This window comes from Phalangium opilio, unplaced genomic scaffold (genome assembly GCF_054372755.1).
Source record: "Phalangium opilio isolate 3A_F unplaced genomic scaffold, DU_Popi_V2 ptg000002l_1, whole genome shotgun sequence".
In the NCBI taxonomy this organism is placed as follows: Eukaryota; Metazoa; Arthropoda; class Arachnida; order Opiliones; family Phalangiidae; genus Phalangium; species Phalangium opilio.
In genome coordinates this window covers 4,987,667-5,008,547 of record NW_028324144.1, presented here as the reverse complement: position 1 = coordinate 5,008,547, position 20,881 = coordinate 4,987,667, and the positions used below count along the sequence as shown (strand labels likewise).

At 36.9% G+C, this 20,881-nt stretch overlaps 1 protein-coding gene across 8 annotated transcripts in view; it reads left to right on the top strand.

The window, feature by feature from the left end:
- LOC149718426 (cell adhesion molecule Dscam1-like) overlaps positions 1 to 20,881 on the top strand; it is a 218,662-nt gene that overhangs the window by 80,263 nt on the left and 117,518 nt on the right. For all 8 annotated transcript variants that reach the window (XR_016370326.1, XR_016370332.1, XR_016370337.1 and 5 more), the window contains exons 3-4: positions 11,230 to 11,391; positions 12,645 to 12,803. Coding sequence is in view for 4 of the 8 variants with exons in the window: in XM_089844990.1 (XP_089701116.1) it covers positions 11,230 to 11,391; positions 12,645 to 12,803 (321 nt within the window). In the remaining 4 variants the exon portion in view is untranslated. The remainder of the gene's footprint in view (positions 1 to 11,229; positions 11,392 to 12,644; positions 12,804 to 20,881) is intronic.

The following is a 20,881-nucleotide window of genomic DNA, read 5'->3' as shown; positions in this document are numbered from 1 at the left end:
TATAAAAATTTTATTTATCGATATAAAAATTTTATTTATCGATATAAAAATTTTATTTATCGATATAAAAATTTTATTTATCGATATAAAAATTTTATTTATCGATATAAAAATTTTATTTATCGATATAAAAATTTTATTTATCGATATAAAAATTTTATTTATCGATGTAAAATTATACTTATCGTTAAGAAAAATTTTTTTTATCGATGTAAAATTATACTTACCGTTAAGAAAAATTTATTTATCGATATAAAAATTGTATCAATTACGAGAAAATATTTTAACTAATCGGGTCAAATTCTTAATCGATTATTTTGAAATGCGTTCGATCACCTGAAAATCGACCACATTTCAAATGCATCCGAAAACAATAGCGTAAAATGAATAAAACCATTTGTGCGAAAATGAATTTTTTCGTTTAATAGAGAGAAATTACGTGCTCTCACAGATATTATTCGTACTCCCAGGTATGTTTTTTTCTTTCGTTTGTGAAACGGCAATTCCTTTTATCTCCGGGAACGGTTATGGCCAAAAATGAATAAAAGAAAAATAGTTAAGCGAGTGGAGGAGCTCTTTTTAATGGTTATCCGAGCGTAAAATTAGGCTTTTACTTGATGAGTTTTTTCAACGTTAAAATAAGATAATTTATCCCGCTAATGTTTTAAATTTTTTTGCTCTTCTCTAAGCTCAGAGCTCCTTCGTCGTTATTAATGCCTTGTCTATTGTTACTCGTGAATTTGAAACCATACAGGGTGTTTCCCTTAAGTCTGCCATAAATTGAAAAGTGTGTTTTTGGTCAAACTGGGTGGAAATTGTCAAGGAACAAGGGGTCTACAACATTTAGTTACGGTAATATGGGTTCCCAAACACTGGTTCTTGTTTAAAACAAGGAGATTGTCACACATGTGGAGTAAGACATCTCTGCCTTCAATAGTCTTCAATCTAAGAACGTTACTGAATCTTAATTTACCAGAAATGCACTTTTAAATGGGTAGAAGTGCACAAACGCTGGTCAAGTAAAGCACATGCATGGTTTTTTCCTTGTTTTACAGGTCAATCAACGTTTGGTTTCCAAAATATCCGCTACTAAATGTTCTTTGAAATTTTCCACTCAGTTTTACCAGGGATAGATTTAATTTTAGAAGTAGGAATAGAGAACAGAGTAATCTGGGCGCGCGTCAAAGTCCCGGACCCCCTTCCCCGGGACGGAGAGGTATGAAAGAAGAGGCGGACGGGTCATAGCGACAGAGATAAAAATTAATTACGTATTTTTCGCCGTCCCCGTCAGCAACGTCATCAAAACGTAGTTTAAGTGAGCAGCCAATAAGATAATTTAAACTTTTCGTTACGTGTTGGAGGGAGGGGCTCTATACTGGGTGGTCGATGAGTCGGACTGAAGTAAATACTAACCGTTCTCCATTCCTACTTCTTAAACTAAATCTATCCCTGGGTTTACTCAAAAAGAACACACCCTTAAATTCATGTCTGACTTATCAGAAACACCCTGTATACATTGCGAACCCGACTTATGGGGCGGAGGTGTCTTTTTCTAGACAGATAATCCTTCTTTTGAGGTATTGTATGTTCTGTGGAATTATTACGTGGGACTCATTAACAGTTAGCTACGTCCAAAAGAATGAGACACGGTTGAACATTTTTGGATTTTTGTGTTAATTTAATGGAATTTGTCACGCTCTACATTTACTGATTTTTTTTTATTCAAAAGAGCGTAAGAAAACCAATAGCATACGAGAAACCATACCTTAACGTTCTGTCTCTCCGTAAATGGTAAAGACCAATTTTCATGATTTTGTTGCCCGAGTTCAACGAGAACAAGTTGGGAAACCAAAAAAAACCCTCCGAGTCAAAGACGTAATTAAAAGGTTTTTCTTATAATAGATTAATAATTATTTTAATCGTCATTAATTAACCTTAATTCTAGTTAAGTCGTTTTAAGAAAGGTTATTCCTAAAATCATTTTAAACATAGCTATTTTTGACCTTTGAACTACAGCGTATGCCTCTAACAGTTTTTGGAAATTTAGGGTTAATAAAATAAGGTGATTGATTCACAATAAATGATAACAAAACCCGCAATTGCGTGAACCTTTGGGAGGCTAGACGTTTCTCGTAACCCTAGCCGATCGCCATCACATCTTATTCCCAACGACTGTGAACTGCTAACGCGGTCCTTAGCATATACGTTTGCTTCGATTTGCCAACTGCGAACGTGGTGCCTGATACACACCCAGATACGTCCAGTGTAATACCTCTCCGTGACGTCTTCGTCACTCGGAGATGTAAAACAGGATCTCTTTTCACTACGTGCGACAGAATGCACCTTAGCATTTTTTTACGTTTTTCTTTAAAATATTAAATTCCTCAAGACTTTGCTTATCTCATTAACCCGTATATTTGATTTTCCTTACTCTGTTTTGAAAAACGGTAATGGAATTACTAACGAATTTATTAAGCAAATATTTGTAACCCGGGATCATTTATGCAGGTTGTTTCTGCATGAAAAGGTAGTCAGAAATTAATAAGGGGATGTTTTTGGGCCATTTCGTGTCTTTAAAATATAATTGAGAAACTGAAAGACAATGCTAATTTATTTAAGGGTTAAGGGGTCGTTCGTAAAACACTCCAAACATAACTTGAAAATGATGGCCCCGACGCAAAATGTCATAGAAGTGCAAAGCATGTTATGTTTTGAACTTACACAAATTATAATGGTCAAATATTTTTATTGTACTTATAATTTTAAATATACGTGAAAAAATTTGTGAATGGCAAATAACTTTGCACGAGAACTTTATCGTCAACGGTAGGAAGCGCGAGTAGCGTTTTGTGTTTCTCTATTAATTCTACCATAAGTTTATAAGATATGTTCCATAAGTATAACACTACCGATACTTCGTTATGCTAGAGACTAGAAAAATCAAAAATTCATTCACAAAATTTCAATAAATTTTTATCCCGGGTTTCGGCACCAGTAGGAATGACATTTACAAACTTTCAATTATCTACATTTGTCCAAAAAATTTAAAATGAAGCTCGTAGTAAAAATTAATACGATAAGATGAGTTCATGAGGTCATTCACAGTTTTTCTAACCTTATACATTATGTCGTAAGTTTATAAGTTCCTATGCCTCGTAATGCTAGAAACTTACAGCTCGAGCTAGTTCGAGAACTACAAGCGAGAATTGACTACACTCGGTTTTGCGGGACTTCCATTTTCCTATTTAGTCTGTACTAAGCCTTTGACAGCGCCTCACCAGGCGTCGCTTTACGATAATCTATGACGTTTCTCCTACGTCACTTCATGGCAAACTTATAGAGAATATCTTATGATTCTACTCTGACATGTAAGAAAATTACTGGCGCTCTAAGTCAGCTACTTACTCTCTTTGTTCGCATTTCGAAAACTTTTGGGTCGGATGAGTCGAATAAACTTTACCCTGTACTCCGTCGCTCCAAGGAGATCCTGGTCCAACCACCCGCGAGTCGTTTATGCTAGTGAGCACGTCCTCTAGTAAAACTAATGAAACGTCTCATTCCGAGCAAGAATTTGCATAATTTCTCCTGGTGTTCTTCCTTCTCGCTTTCTCCCACAACTCCTTCGTTTCATCACGGACCCTCTCCTTACCAGGACAGGGACAGGGGTGCTGTGAATCCCCTTGTGGACACTTAAAACTAAACTTGTAACATTAGACTCAGAAAGAGTTAAGTGTCTAGTCTTTTTAGAGGCTAATTGAAAGTCACGAGTCAGTTATTGTTCTCAAGCGACTTGGATTGAAATATCCCTAAAAATTCAGTGTTTCAATTGTAAATTTGATGAAAATTCAGTATTTTAATCGTAAAATATCTGAAAACCCAGTATTTTAATCGTAGATATTGCTTAAAACTCTGTATTTTCGTAGTAAAATTTCTGAAAACCCAGTATTTCAATCGTAAATTTTGCTTAAACAGAGCTTTGGTGAAATCAAGACGCGCAACGGGTAAAAATAGAGGCCTTTTCAGACGATGCAACTTTTGACTCAACTTGGTGGGTTAGAAAGTTGAGTCAGAAAAAATTGGTCAGTGACAAATATTTAATTTGGTAATTCAACTTGTCCAACTTCTGTTCACACCCATCTAGTTTCCTCAACTCAAGTTCAATTATCTAAACGAGTCAACAAGTTGTGTCGTCTGAAAAGGCTTTAATTATTTATAAGGATTTCTTCGGGGTATATGAAAGCCCTACTTCTACGCTTTTCAATGATATCTAACACTAAATTCTACAACAATTAGAGCTCGAGTAAATAAGCAATTAGCGAAACGAGCGATTTCCTCCAATTCTTTTTGTCTGCACCTCCACTTTAGGGCATAAAGTAAAATATATTAGAATTACCTGGATATGGTGCTACAACCATCAAAGTTAGAGACTAAAATTACAATGTTTTACTTACGGACTCCTCCACTTTTGCCTCCTGTTAAAGTACTTCCGGTTCTTCTCAATACCCTAACCTAATTTCAAATGAATTAATCTTTTGCATATAACTTTAGCAGGTATAAATTCTATGCAGTTCACCATTTCAAAGAAACTAAATGAGTAAGGATTTCTTTCTCGCATTATTCCGAGCACTTTGATTCTATTCCCTTCAATTATAGAGTCCTAGCTGCTTCTATTGCCACAGCCCCCTGTGTAATTGAAAATATTCTAAGCTCGCGTTTGAAATGGTAAATAGCTTCATCTTATCCTTGGATTCACCGCAAAATTCGTAGTACGCAACTTAAACTGGCTCCGACTTTAATATATTCCTGTTCAACCCACCCCATTTATATGTGAAGTACTACTTTATTTTCTATGAAGTTTAACATTAGGTTTTCATCCGCATAAACTTAATTTTATTTATCCACTTTGCTTGAACATTAAAACTTTGTTGGTCACCACCCACAGACATTTTTGGAGTTTCGGGTTAGTAAAGAAACCGAACTAAATAATAAATGCTAACGACCGTTTTTAAAATTTTTGCGCGGCTGCCTCGGTTTATAAAGTTTAACTTTTCTTTATAAATCACTTTTATATTAACAAACTTCATTAAAGTTGTCTGGCAGATCAAAAACTGCGAACAACTTTTGAAACTAAAAAATATATGTTGTGTAAGAGTAAATGCGTATTCAGACTAAAGCATTCACGTCTGTAGCCTGGTTTATTTCGTTTCGGTCGAGTCGGTACGTTCAGTTCAGAGTTCAGACGTCAGAGCAGACGACTTAAAACGAGTAGCCTAATAGCCTATATGGTTTCGAGGCCCAAGAACCCTTAAAATGTTCATATATCGTTTGCTAAAGCATAGCTCACTCGATCATGCGTCAATAAAATCTCTTCAGCCATTAAAGTGGGATCGAGTAACAAATATTCAAGCAATTACCAAACTTACAGATTTCCACATTTATTAATTAAGTAGGATGAACGTTTTTAAATAATTAGTTTATACAAAGTGTTTCTGGTAAGTGTGCCAAAATTTAGGAGGAGTTCTTTGGGTCATTTTGAGTCGAAAATTTTCTATGACGTTTTGCTGTCCGGACAACTGTTTTCGTGTTATAATTTGAGTGTTGTAAGGGATGACCCCTTAATTAAATTAGAATCATTGTCTTAATCATTTTCATAATTAAATTTCAGAGATCATCCGTAAAATACTCTTCCAGTTTTAACTTGAAAACAGTGGTCGGGTCGTCAAAATGACATAAAACTCTTTTCTACTCAAAATAGCCCGAAGAACATCCACCTTAATTTACGCCAGACCTATCAGAAACAACCTATGTAAAAACATCATGCAGATATTTAATTTGACTATAAAAAGGATAAGTTTTTAGTTTAAATAGAGCGTGATAAAATTTGAAAGCAAGAATAGGTCACAAGCGCAAGAAAACCTCAGTTGAAAATTAGCCCGGAGCGAAAAATGATTGACATCAAAAATTGGCATAGCTATTTAGCCACGCCCATTAACGCATCTCTATGCCGTATACGCTAACTTAATTATTCCAAGTATAAGTTTCCCGCTTCAGATAAATAACTATTTTATTGGCTTAATAAGTTCATTATCTCGCGAAGTTAAATGTCAAGTATGACCCAAGTTAACCTTCTAACGCAACCGTCGCGGACTTTGTAACTATTTTAGCCTTTGCATTGATAAAACCACTCGCTGGTAGTGAAGTCAAGGCTCCGTATAAGTATATGGACAAACAGAAACGAGCCGGAGAAGCGACCGGGCTTATGTCTTTGCCGTTATGCTACGGCAAGTTTTAATCTCGTTAATTACTTCTAGCCCATGGAGAGGCCAATCCCTCGACGATACCGAGCTCGCTTCATCCCGCGCTAACCCTCGCAGCTACTTTGACTACCAACAGAAGGATATCACCAGAAGTAAAATAGAAACCCTGATCCAATACATAATGATAGTGTTTAGGTCCAATGTTTTGTGTTTTAGTTCAATGTTTTTGGCGTCGCCAATTCTTTTCCTTTCTAACCTCAGAAGAAATTGGCAATTATGTTCCTAATTCGGAATGTTTCATCAAGGAAGGTCAAGCGAGGGAACTTCGGTGTAACGTTACAACTACGATGGCCCAAAAATCTCCCATCATCGGCATCAATGAGCTAGAGCTCAATTTTCTAACGCATCGTACTGAGGTACGCGACAATTCTGTCAGTTGCTTAACTTGCTTGTGACCATGATGACGTGTTGTGCTCCAATCAGTTTAAACTAACCCCAAAAATTAGTCACATGGCCTGTTACGTTTCATGAAAAGAGCCTTCTATACTAATCAAATTTCCCTTGCTTGATCTTTTTTATTATTGGAGTCAGATTTGATATTTATGGGTGTTTGTGGAATCAGATTCCAAATATATTGCCGTTTTCGAATCAGACATGATCTTCACATACTATCAATAACACTGAATTCAACAACAACAACAAACACTTTCAGTAAATAATTGTTTACTTCAAGCGAGCGACTTCCACTTCTATCTGTCTCCGTTTTCGGTGGTAATTACCCAGGCGCAGACGAGAACAAAAGCCCTGTTACATATGGGAACGCTTTATAGCTCGGGTAGGGTCTGCTCGAGGAAGGCCGAGTGAGATTGACTCGATCCACCACTCCCTGTTCCCTTCGGAACCAACCAAGCAACCCTTCCTTCTTTTTCCTGTACACAGTAGACAAACGAGACGCGGTGCTATAGCTGGAGACTGCCCAGTTGCAATCCAGTCTTCACAACTGAAATAAAAGAGTCAGAGGTCCTTTAACCATTCTAAAGTTTGTCCACGCAGCCAAGTTGGCCGGGTACTTTTGCGAAGAGAGAATTAATCTGCCATTCTTGAAGGACGAGCGTAACACGGAAGTAGTTTGCATTTTGAATTGACAGCGATACCTTATTTGGATAAGTAATTACTACATCCGATTAAAGATTCTGATTGAAGAGATCTACGATTGAATTAATTAATCGTTGTTACTTGTCAGCTTCGAACTATATGTCTGAAAATAAGCTGATTGATTAGTTATCCGGTTCGGCTTTATTTGCGATGGTTTTAATAAATTAAAAACTTTACTTATTGATTAGCAGCGCAAAGGCCCATTACTTTTCAGGCCACCATTTTAAAAAATGACGGTAAATTGAATCCCAGGGTTTATAGGAAATGTGTTGAAGTGCATGGACGTTATTCCATATAGAAGGTTTCTTTCACATTTCTTGCGCCGTTTTTAAAGATGGTGGTCTATTGATAAAAATCTTTCTTATTGCGAGTCTACTACTTATTAGTAACGTTCCAGCAAAGTTTCAGGCTTCTAGGTGAATCGGTTTGGGCTGCTCGTTGATAAGTATCAGTCAGACATTCAGAACTTTGACTTAAATAGATTTTTCATGTCGACGTTTCAAATGTAGAATGTGTTGCCGTTTATGAGAAAATTATTAAAGGTCGAAGGTTAGATTTTAGATGCATTAACACTTTCATTCTAAGAAATGAAAAAAAAAATTGTTTCAAAATGTCTCACTAATTGCATCCCTTGCCCAGAGTTAATGATTTCAACAGAAAACGTGGGAAATACTTAAGCTGTAAGTCTTCAGATCCCGGAATAAATATTTCTTCATTGTGTCCCTAGCGACGGTTAGGGATTACTTATTTCGTAAGCAACATAATGAAAATAAGTATGACACTCTTATTGTCTGTATGCTTACTTTCTTAAGGACGGCTTATTGTCATGTTATAGTTTTGGGTTTGCATGAATTAAAGACCGGCAACTCCATGGTTACACCGTAAGATATGTTCCATAAATATGACACTACCTATACTTCGTAATGCTAGAGACTTACAGCTCGAGCTAGTTCGAGAACGACAAGCGAAAATTGACTACACTCGGTTTTGCAGTCCATCTTGTTATTTAGTCTGTACTAAGCCTTTAAGAGCGCCTCACCAGGTGACGTTTCACCTACGTACGTCACTTCATGACAAGCTCTCAGTAACCAGTGACGAACTTGTGGTACATATATTATAAAATTTTGGTTATACTTGTAAGCTCTTTCTCACCAGAGGTCGCTTCTACGAATGTTTTAACGAATAACAAAGTGATTTGCCGGAATCTTAAACACAGCTCCATTAAAATTTTTCATTAAGTGTCACATTTAATCTTACGTTTCTTACGCTTATTTCGAATGAAATTTGCACATTTTTCTGACACTTTTCTCTTTTAATCCCTGTAGTGTACTCTAATATATAAACTTGTACCATTCGCACTGTTCATCTTCGCAGAGTGAACAGTGTAAATAGTAGGGTAGTAGTTTGACTCTTTGTATTTTTCCGAGATGGTTTCCAAGATATGTTTACTACCACTAAGCTCCCTTGACTTTAACTCGGCCGGGACCCGAGCCTAAAGCCCCGTCGTGTGCCCTCTTTATTGCTCCAGTTTTTCCCCGGCATTAATCCGGGGTTAATTGAGTTCGGGAGTCGAGAGGCAAACGCGCCCTCTCTCTTTTAGCTTACTCGCTATACGCTTCCCTAACTCTTTATGTTATTACGAATAAATTCATTCGTGTCATGAAAATGGAATCCTATCCGTTAGTGAATTCTTGCTGAGTTTATCGGCTCAGCTACAATTCGAGCTGGGAAGCTCTGTCAACGAACGGCTCGGGCAATTAAGCTAAACTTCTAAGATTAAACAATGAAATATTATGACTTAAACCAGGAATGCATATAGCCATAAGTTTATAATATATGTTACATAATTATGACACTTTCTTTACTTGGTAATGCTCGGGTCTTACTATGAGCTAGTTCGAGAAAGACGCCAGAATATACTACACGTGTTTGTGCAGTCCATCTTCCTATTTAGTCTGTACTAAGTCTTTTACAGCGCATCGCCAGGCGTTCGTTTTACGAGAATATATGACGTTTCACCTACGTCACTTCATGACAAGCTCTCGGTAACTAGTGACAAACTTATGGAACATGATACTATGTTTATTTCCATTAGGGGTATTGTCTTTTTAACTGTCATTTCTTTGGTGGTCAACCCGACTGCAAAAGGTCAAAGAGCATGGGTATAGTTACAGAGATTTGGGCTTTCAAACATTGGCCCTAAAACTAGAAAATAGTCACACATTTACATTGAGTTAGCAGAAGTGTACAAAATGGGTAGAACTGCGCGTACTCTATAGTAAAGTAAAGCAAATCACTCCACATTTGTTACTATTTCTTTGTTTTAAGGGCCTGTGTTTGCAAGCCCATATCTTTCCATAGACCCCATGCTTTTTGACACTTTCCACACAGTTTGATCCCAAGAATATAGCCTTCAATTTATGGTAGACTTATCAGAAACACCAGGCTGCATATAGGAGATCCTTCATACCTAACTTAGTAACCATCCAATATTAGAGTGAAAGTTGAAAACGTTCATGATGGCACTTTTCCAAAGGTTTATTTCTCCATACATATATTTGCTAGTAATATTCACCTTAAACATCCGTAGGTCGTTAGTGTTAAAATGAAAGAGAGCGCGTTTAGCAACGCCAGTTCAAGTTAAGGTGTAGGTAGGAAAGGTGTATTTTGGGTAATAACGATTAAAACCAGAATGAGTGCCGCATAAATCGTTCAACCCCCATTTTCGCCTACACAACTACTTTTACCACACTCAGAATTCTGGAAATTAGAAAAAGAAAATAGGAAATAGGAACCGTTATTATATGGAGTCCGTTGACCGCATTTAATTGTTATTTTCTTATCTTTTAGTTTAAGTCATTAATTTTTGCTTAAGCTGTTATACAGAGTGGGTTAGTAATTCATGGTCCCCCTTTTAAGTCTTCTAATGCTTCCGGAACTCGCTTTTAGCTTGAAGGGAATTAGATCTTTGGTGCAGTTCTAAGTTGGGTAATTAGGGACTGATCATAATAACTGGTCTCATAGACTGGTTCTAGACCCAAACACATGTACAATGAGTGGATGATTGCACATGTGTCAAGTGCGTGCTTTGAGACTTGAGATCGTGTAACCCGTGGGAAGAGACCTGCAGGTTAGGGGGTCTTTAATACTGAGTTCAGTGGGACTGACCATATCCACCTATTTATGAGTACGGTCCTCAACCTGAACGCCGCAATGAGAGAATTATTGTACATGAACCAAGCCACCCAAGTGACGTGCTTTTACCAGTTGAAGTTGTGGGGCCCTAGAGATGCGAGTCGGTAACCGGTAATTTACCAAATACAGTCTTAAATTTCCGATATATTTCATACCGTAATATTGCAATCATAATTTACGGGTACATCTTCTGCTAACATAATTCAATAATCCATTTTAATTTAACTCGAATTGCCAACTCCTACAGCGAACAGTAATTATTTGAAACAGTGCATGGTAGACTCAAAGTATATAATTCACTATAAACAATGTGAAGTTTGAATAACTCCTTAGCAGTGCCCATGGAACCGAAAGAATATAATTATAATAAAAAACTCATTAATAAACTTGACAAACAAGAAAACAAAATTACGTAAAAATATCATCCTCGAAAAGATAAATCTTAATATATTAAAGTGTCATCTTCCTCTCAAAAAGGCTTAATTATTAACATTTTTATGTTTAAGACACAACGCGCTGTTCTACTAGTCTACACAGGGTGTTTATAACGTTTTTACTATAGTTCTTAGATAATTGCTTGTACATTTGACTAATCAAATATTTTTATTTGTTGTACTTACAGTCATTTATCAAAATTACGAGATTCGAGTTTACGATGAATACGTCATTCGTGGTAACAGCGCCGTCATGAGATGTCACGTTCCTAGTTACGTCAAAGACTACGTCATAGTTACGTCATGGATGGGTGATGACGGCATCGTTGTGTTCCCCCATTCTTCCTTAGGTATGTTACTTCGAATACACCTTTGTTTTCTACCTTGCCCTGCGGCATGGATTTTGTAATTCTAAAAGGTACCCACAATGAAGTTCTTTTTTTGCATTATGAGCAGGTTATAAATAAATGTTACTTCCCCAGGCTTAGAATTTTTTTGGTAACCTTGATATACCACTTTTATTATCCCCCGACGTGCCTTGGTTTGAACAGTGATCTCTGAAATTAAATTTAGAATGACCTTCGCATAGCATAGTAATATCTTTCCTTGCTGGTGAATCAGGGTTGGAATCCGAAAAAGAACCCGATGGGCTTGGTTTTTTTAAATAAATCCCGGGGTTTTTTCAAACCCTGTCTTGAATTACCGTGTTTTTTGAACCGGCAAAACAAGGAGTATTCCTATCCCCTCTAGGGTTTATAAAATAATGGCTACAGTGTGAGATTAATCGGTGTAAATTTATGGCACCGTCTGGAACAGGATTGGTTATGTCGATGGGATACCGTCTGTGTTTCATGAGGAAATGAATGACAACAATATTGAGCTATAAGTTTCACCAGGAATACATAAATTCCTTCGGCTTGGAATCTTTAACAGGCCATTTTCTTATCCTTTCTGGTTGAATTAAAGGGGAGGTTTAGAAACCTTCACCCCGACGTCACACCAAATGTATTTTAACTTAGAAACCAGTGATATTGACGTACCTAGCGACCTGGGCCGAGAATCCCGCGTCGGACCCGAATGTTAACAAGTTCTCTTTGCGTCGTGTGAATGAGTTGACCTAGGGTCGACGGTTGTCTTATATATGTCAATTTGGTTAACCGCCCACTCCTCCTTCCTAGTGTTTCAGGCTGAAACACTAGGAAGGAGGAGTGGGCGGTTAACCAAATTTTAAACCCTTCCAATTACCTTCAATCAGATATTAGTATGGGTCTCTGGCATCTTTCCTAGTAGAAGAAATCTATGTAAAAAAATAGCAGATGATCGCTATGAAAATCGGTTGAAAATGTTATGCGCCGCTATTTATGCTCACTTTCTGTTATTTGGTGCATTTAATCTTCGACTCCAGTTATAAGTTAACTTTTCCAATAAGAAGTGCAGATGTGCATGCATAGCTTTTTTAGTCGCCATCAGCAATTGCTGATCGCATGTGTGGGTAGTTTTAGAAATCGAATCGTACACTCCTGTTTGATTTACTCTTGGTGATATGGCATAGAAATGTCTTTTTTTCATCGTTCCTCTTATCTTTTGGGTCGTTTATTTCTAGACGCCAACAGTAAATTCAGCGTTTTACCATCAACGGGGGAACTACTGGTCAGAAACGTGCAAGCGGAAGATGGCAAAATCCTCTTCAAATGCCACGTTAAGAACACCCTATCCGGACACACCGAAGGTAGCACTTCGGGAGGGAAACTAGTCGTCACTGGTAAGTTTACTGCCTTGGAATTTTATCGCTTTTACAAGTTGAATAACGTCTATAACGTAATAGACGCCGGTGAAGCTATTACTCCCTTAGATGTTTGCCAATGACGCGCAGGCGCCGATGAAATCGTAATGCGCCACGTAATGTTTCTTGCAATTTTGTGAAATTATTGAGGGACATTTATTTGTGTTACTATACAGGGTGTTACTGATAGGTCTGTCACAAGTTAAGGGAACGTGTTCTTTGGGCGATATCGAGTCGAAATGATCTATGATATTATGCAGTCCGGGTCACCGTTTTCATGTTTTGTTTGGAATGATAGCAACTCGATTAGTAAAACTATAATTAAAAATCCAAAAACTGAATCATGTTGTGGAGATGTGAAAATTACCAATGGATTACCGGGTATGTTAGCGATAAATTACAGGGTACGTTAGCGATAAATTACAGGGTACGTTAGCGATAAATTACAGGGTACGTTAGCGATAAATTACCGGGTACGTTAGCCATAAATTACCGGGTACGTTAGCCATAAATTACCGGGTACGTTAGCCATAAATTACCGGGTACGTTAGCCATAAATTACCGGGTACGTTAGCCATAAATTACTGGGTACGTTAGCCATAAATTACCGGGTACGTTAGCCATAAATTACTGGGTACGTTAGCCATAAATTACCGGGTACGTTAGTGATAAATTACCGGGTACGTTAGCCATAAATTACCGGGTACGTTAGCCATAAATTACCGGGTACGTTAGTGATAAATTACCGGGTACGTTGGCCATAAATTACCGGGTACGTTGGCCATAAATTACCGGGTACGTTAGCCATAAATTACCGGGTACGTTGGCCATAAATTACCGGGTACGTTGGCCATAAATTACCGGGTACGTTGGCCATAAATTACCGGGTACGTTGGCCATAAATTACCGGGTACGTTGGCCATAAATTACCGGGTACGTTGGCCATAAATTACCGGGTACGTTGGCCATAAATTACCGGGTACGTTGGCCATAAATTACCGGGTACGTTGGCCATAAATTACCGGGTACGTTGGCCATAAATTACCGGTTAAATTAAAAAAAAATTGTAAACTGTTTAATTGTTAAATTACAATTAGTATTTTACCATTGTCAAATTCTGGTACGATATAAATCGGTAATTTATGTCGGTATTTGGTAAATTACCGGTAAGTTACGGACGGTAAATTAACAACTTACGTCTGAAGCATTGTAAATACGATGTAAGCTTTGAATGCCTATCGTTATATCTCAAAACCACCAATTTATCATTGTTAAAAATGAGAAAAATTCAAACAAATTGCTTTTATATTCTCCCCATTTGGAATATTGGATTGAAAACGAGTGGATGAGTCCATCCCTTCTCTAGTTTTTCTGGTGAAGTTTTGAAACGCCCACTTTCTCTCCCTCTCTGCTCGGTTAGAATTATTACTCCTAAATCCCCAGATCCTTTCTCTCTGTGTTCATACTCCTTTAACCGTTGGACCGTTGGTCAATTGGGAAAGAGTTGGGGGAAGGGGTGAGGGCTAAAATTTGTAGATAAAAAGAATCGGCGCTAAGAGGCGAAGAGAACCTACAGGAGTAGAACCAGAACATTTCTAGACAAAAATTTTAAATTGGGACGTATCGCCAGGGCGAGCGAGAACGAGTTAAAAATGTTGTAAAATCAGGTTTTTTTATCTCTCCGAGTGACGGTGATGTCACGGAGAGGTATTACACTGGACGTTTCTGTGTGTCTGTCACCGCGTTCGCAGTTGGCAAATCGGAGCAAACATGTTCGCAGAAAGCAATTTTTGGTTTCTACTCCCTTCGTCAGGATTAAGAAGTACGTGGAGATCGGCTAGGGTTACGAGAAACGTCTAGTTTCCCAGGGTTTCCATCAAAGGTTTATGCAATTTCGAGTTTTCTTATCATTTACTGTGAATTAATCGCCTTATACCCAAAATTTCCAAAAATCTTTAAAGAGGCTTACGCTTGAATTCAAACGTCAACAATAGCGATGTTTAAAATTATTTTAGGAATAATGTTTCTTAAAATGATTTAACTATAATTAAACTAAATTAATGACGATTAAAATAATTAATATCAATTATATTTATTTAATGATTTAAGAAAAACCTCTTAATAGCGTCTTGACTCGGAGAGGTTTATTTTGGTTCCCCAACTTGCTTTTTGTTTCTTCGGACACAACATGACCCACTTGAATAACTCCCAGTTTCACTCGCTTGAAACACGTGGACAACGCCGAATAGCTTATCTAGTATAAGACAATTTTAAAGATGTGTTTACGTTCTAAACCAGATCTGTCCATCTGTTGAGGAGCATATTTAGAGTTTAAGATGGTCCCATACAATATCTCTGGCGAATTTTTTCGATATTCGGATGTCCTTTGCAAATGAAGAATGAAGAAGTCCTTATGGATAATTTTTGTCTAAGGGAGTCGCCGCCGGTCGAACACTCTCATTGTAGAGTTTCTCGGGGTGGCGGTCGAACGAAGCTTTCTCCTAAATTTTCTTTCCTTTCTGGTAACTTTTCCTTTCTCCTCCCCCTGTCCTTTCGGAACTAGACTACATATGTGAGCGCTTGCTTGGCGGGTCGACCGCCTCTTCCATTTGCCAATTCCGGTTCAATCTCGTTGCTCGTTTGATGAATGACGTGTCAAATGGGACGACAGCGGATACTGTCTGCTTCGGCGTTAGCCCTTTAAGTCCTCTAGTTCCTTAGCTTGTTCCTTACCCCCCTCTCCCTCTCTCTCTCTTTACAACATTCCTCCATTTTTAACGGAAGCACATTACCCAAAGTAAAAAATCTGTTGTTGCGTTTCCGCAATTGGAAATCCTTGGCACTTAGCTTAGAAAAACTGTTTGTTCATAATAAATAAAATTAAAGTTCTGTCTTTGTGGACAAATAATTGATAATGTTAAAGATAAGTTGACAAAATGAATTGGCTGAAGTACAAGATATTCAAAATTTTCCTTTTTACCTCTGTCGCTATGACCCGCCTCTTCTTTCATACCCTTCCGTCCCGTGGAAGGGGGTCCAGGAATTTGACGCGCGCGCCCAGATTACTCTGTTCTCCATTCCTACTTCTAAAATTAAATCTATCCCTGATTTCACCTAAATTTCATTTGCCGTAAACTAGTTTTAGTAAAGGTTCATTTGAACACTTAAAACCCTTAAGACCTATCAGGGAAAATAGTTGAGAGCAAAATAAATCAGGGAAATATCATTGAAAATTTTAATTATCTTTATATGCTAATTATCATTAGTTAAATTCTTATTTCTAAGACATGCATATCCTGGAAGCCACCATTTAGGCGATTTCCCTCCACGTTAATCCTACGGCCCCTGTAGAAATGTTTACTCTGCGGCATATTACTAATTTGAGGGAAAGCCAACATTCAGGGTAAGGCCCGAACCTGCCACTGTCACTGAATTTTTTTAATTTTTAAATTTACCAAGTAAATATCCATGAAAATTACGGAATTTTAATAATCACTAACTTGGCTAATAAATCGCTAATTTGCTAAATAAATCTCTAATCTGGTAAATAAATCGCTAATCTGGTAAAAATAAATCGCTAATCTGGTAAAAATAAATCGCTAATCTGGTAAAAATAAATCGCTAATCTGGTAAAAATAAATAGCTAATCTGGTAAAAATAAATAGCTAATCTGATAAAAAATAAATTGCTAATCTGGTAAAAATAAATTGCTAATCTGGCAAAAATAAATTGCTAATCTGGCAAAAATAAATAGCTAATCTGGTAAAAATAAATTGCTAATCTGGTAAAAATAAATTGCTAATCTGATAAAAATAAATAGCTAATCTGATAAAAATAAATAGCTAATCTGATAAAAATAAATAGCTAATCTGATAAAAATAAATGCCTAATCCGATAAATAAATGCCAAATCTTATAAATAAATGCCAAATCTTATAAATCTATGCCAAATCTTATAAATCTATGCCAAATCTTATAAATCTATGCCAAATCTTATAAATCTATGCCAAAATATTATAAATCTATGCCAAACCTTATAAATCTATGCCAAATCTTATAAATCTATGCCAAATCTTATAAATCTATGCCAAATCTTATAAATCTATGCCAAATATTATAAATCTATGCCAAATCTTATAAATATATGCCAAATCTTATAAATATATGCCAAATCTTATAAATATATGCCAAATCTTATAAATCTATGCCAAATCTTATAAATCTATGCCAAATCTTATAAATAAATCACTAGTTTGGTAAATTAACAACTCGTACATTGGCAATAATAATTTCCATCTTAAGCAATGGGCTTCTATTTCTTTATTTATATACATTTCTTTCCGTTATATTTTTTTTATCTATCTTCGAGCGTGAGTTCTTTTCGGTATGTCTTGACGCTCGCAGTCTTTGGTGATTCTTTAAGGTAAATAGGCCATTGGGGACGGTAAAATCTTGTTTTTCTTTTTTTTTTCTGCCTTTCGGTCGAGCCAACCATTTATTTATTCCCGAGCGCGGACTTTTATTCTGTTTTATGCATCTTAAGAAAAATTGAACTCTTACCTAAAAGCAGTCATCCTTCTCTCTCAGTGGCGGCTCGGGCTAGCCAGACTTTATATGTCTTCTGTAATCCATGATCAAAGACCTAATCCAACGGCATTTTTTCTCCAAAAGCAAAGAGAGTGGATTGAAAAGCTAGAACCTTTTAAATTTTGCAAATACCTCTTTGCTAAATTTAATTTTTTTTTCAGATTATGTAACTGGAGCTAGCTAATCCCCTTTGTAGTTTGAATTTAAAAGAATATATTAAAAGTTTTTGGGCTGAAATAAGAGATGCTCTTATGATTGAACCTACCTAAGTATGTTTGGATAAAAAAATGCCTTGTTTTTTTTCTGAAAGTATAGTTTTTTCAAAATACGATATCTTCTAATGCGACTAATTTATTCATGATGGAGTTAGCTAATGAGATACCGCTGAATGGCGAAACGTAGCTACTCCGGAATTCAATTAAAATAATTTCCAAATGTTGATGGAATTAGCCAGTTATAAATTTCCAATTCAGTTTATTTAATAAATATTTGCGAGTCCGGGTACTTGAACTGGGACTCGAAATTTCCAGGAAAACGGGTTGCGAGTCCGAGTACTTGAACTTGGACTCGAAAATTATCAGGAAAACAGGTTGCGAGTCCGTGTACTTGAACTTGGACTTGAAAATTCCCAGGAAAATGGGTTGCGAGTCCGAGTACTTGAATTTGGACTCGAAAATTATCAGGAAAACGAGTTGCGAGTGCCGGTACTTGTACTCGAACTCGAAAATTGCATCCCTTTTTACTAGTATGCTGTAGTTTCTAACTTATGTCGTTCGATGTTAATAATGGAAGGATACCTTTCGGCTATAAGCCGTTGATGCGCACAGTGTAGATCAAAAATACAAAACTAAGCCGCTAGCCTAGTTTCTCTGATCTGCCATATACTTTATTGTTTTTCTGTTTGTTTTAGAGGAAAATAAAGTACGGTATTGTATACATACTCAGAGAGTCTAAGATCTATCGATAATATTATCCCCTTTCATAGTGAGGTAGACGAAAGAATAATGCTCCGAATTTACTAGTTCTGAACACGAATATTCTTTCGATACACTAGGAAAGTAGATGTGCTCACCAAATATTTTGGTTTTTACTAAAAATTCGGTAGTTTTTATAATTTAACTCGAGTTAATTTGCGCATTTATAATTACAAATAACCAGGGATAGATTTAATTGTAGAAGTGGGATTGGAGAACAGTAATCTGGGCGCGCGTCAAAGTCCCGGACCCCCTTCCACGGTACGGAGGGGTATGAAAGAAGAGACGGGTCATAGCGACAGAGGTAAAAAGAGGTTTCGTACTTTTCGCCGTCCCCAGTCAGCACCGTCATCAAAACGTAGTTTAAGTGAGCCAATAAGATAATTTAAACTTTTCGTTACGTGTTGGAGGGAGGGGCTCTATACTGGCCTATGAGTCGGACAGAAGTAAATACTAACCGTTCTCCATTCCTACTTCTAAAATTAAATTATTCCTGATAATACTCACTCCACTCAAAAATACATTTCATAGAAAAACTTCATAGCACCTTTAAATCGAACTTAGCCATAATTAATTTCGCATTTAGTTGAAATATATTATCAGATTTAATTTACTTATGTTATCCTTCGAGGCTACCTATTATTAAATTAGGTTAGATAATTTATAGATGTTTTGATCTATGTCTGCCGAATGCGATATAAGCTCATTCGGTATTAAGGCATCTTAAGTTTTGCATCATTCCATTAGTTCAATGTGCGATCCTTTCCATTAGACCTAATTACACTAACGACCAACGCAATTTTCATGGGGGAAAAAAAGGCGAAGCTTCGTTAAGTATTTATGGTAAAAGTGAACAAATTCATAACAATACTTCACGGAACGAATGATCTCTCACCCGAAGCTTTCTAGAGATTGAATTTTTTATTTTTGTCTACCTATTTTTTATTGGGTAGAAAGTCATAAGTAAAAGTTATGTCTGGTTATAGAAACCCATATGAGACCTGAGAATATAAATAATATGAATGAATATCCATCTTAAGTTTCAAGACGTGAGGAAGTAGCCTATAGTAGGGGAGAAAATTGGAGAGGCTTATACTGGTGTACCATAATAACAAGTTTACAAGTCAAAAACAAGTTTTAAACACGTTGGACCACTTTTTTAATTCAAACCCCGAGCCTAACTGGTCCCAAGAACTACTTTAATAAATACAACTTGAATACATAGGATAAGGGCACTGGTCCATGGGACTAGTTTAATTATTCAAGTAACCAGTTCTCCCTAGTCTCGAGAACCAGTTTGTAAAAAAAATCCTTATTTCGAAGCGTGGTCTATAGCGCTAACACGAGAGGGTTCTTTTTTAAGCTTTAGACGCCACCTGGTTATAGCAACAAGAAATACAATTTACACGTGACTAAGTTAGTAAAATATTTCCACCGATAGGTGGAGGGCTGCACTCCATGATTCCTAACCTTGAAAAGCATGCTGGGATTTTTAATCAGCCCCAAATGTACACCTCCAGTAACAAACTTCCCTCCCTCCTTCAAGCTACAGCCCAATATTTTGCGTCAAACGTTCTCAGATGTCATATGGGTTCTTGGTTGTAGTCTAAGAATATTTTTACTCGTGCGGGGGAGAATCCCCCCCTCGCACGAGGTATTGGTCCCGGTTTTCAAGGTCTCTCTAGCGTAGCTTTGGCAATGCATGGCGACAGGAATACCGTGTGTTCGGGCTTTTCATCCCCATCATTGCGATTTCGATTTTTTAAAGTAAACACTTATTTGGTGACTCCACCAGAACGCAATCTAGCTGAAGCCGCAAAAAAGGATAAATAGACTCCGCCTCCTCCGAAGCACGCGTTGGTGCGGTGGGTTAAGGATGGTGGCGCGCGATGGTGCTAGTGGATAGCTTAAGTCTTTAGAAGGAGTTGTCTGCTGCGAGTTCTACTGTTAATATTTATTAGACTCTCACAAGTTCACAACTGGAGGTATGGCGTCTAGCAAAGAGTTTTTTATCTAATGCTCGCTTTTTTAGCCCCTATTGTTTAAATTTTTATTATCTTACATATCCCGCACGAGTGTCCTTTCTGCTGGGGCAGCTTGTTTGATATCTTTTCTAGCAAAATTTAAAAGTTTTCGGATATTTTCAAAGGTATGAATGCCCAAGGAAATAACAAAAACTATAGTTTCTTCTAGACAACATTTCTGTCTAGTAGAAAAAGTAATAAATCGGATTTTCAGAGAATTTTCTCCTCATAAATTAATTGTATGTTCTCCTTTTTTCTGACTGCTTAGGAATTTCATATAAAATTTCTTATTACAACTTCGTAATTAAACTTTAAAAGGATTTAATTTTGAGAGAGTATATTTTGTTATTTTACCCAACACAGGTCTTTCTTTAATATTTAGTCTGAAATGAGGGGCAGATAAAGACAATAGACCATTTCGGAAATTTCATACAGGGAAACCAACACACAGGGGCGAGTCCGCCATTGGGATG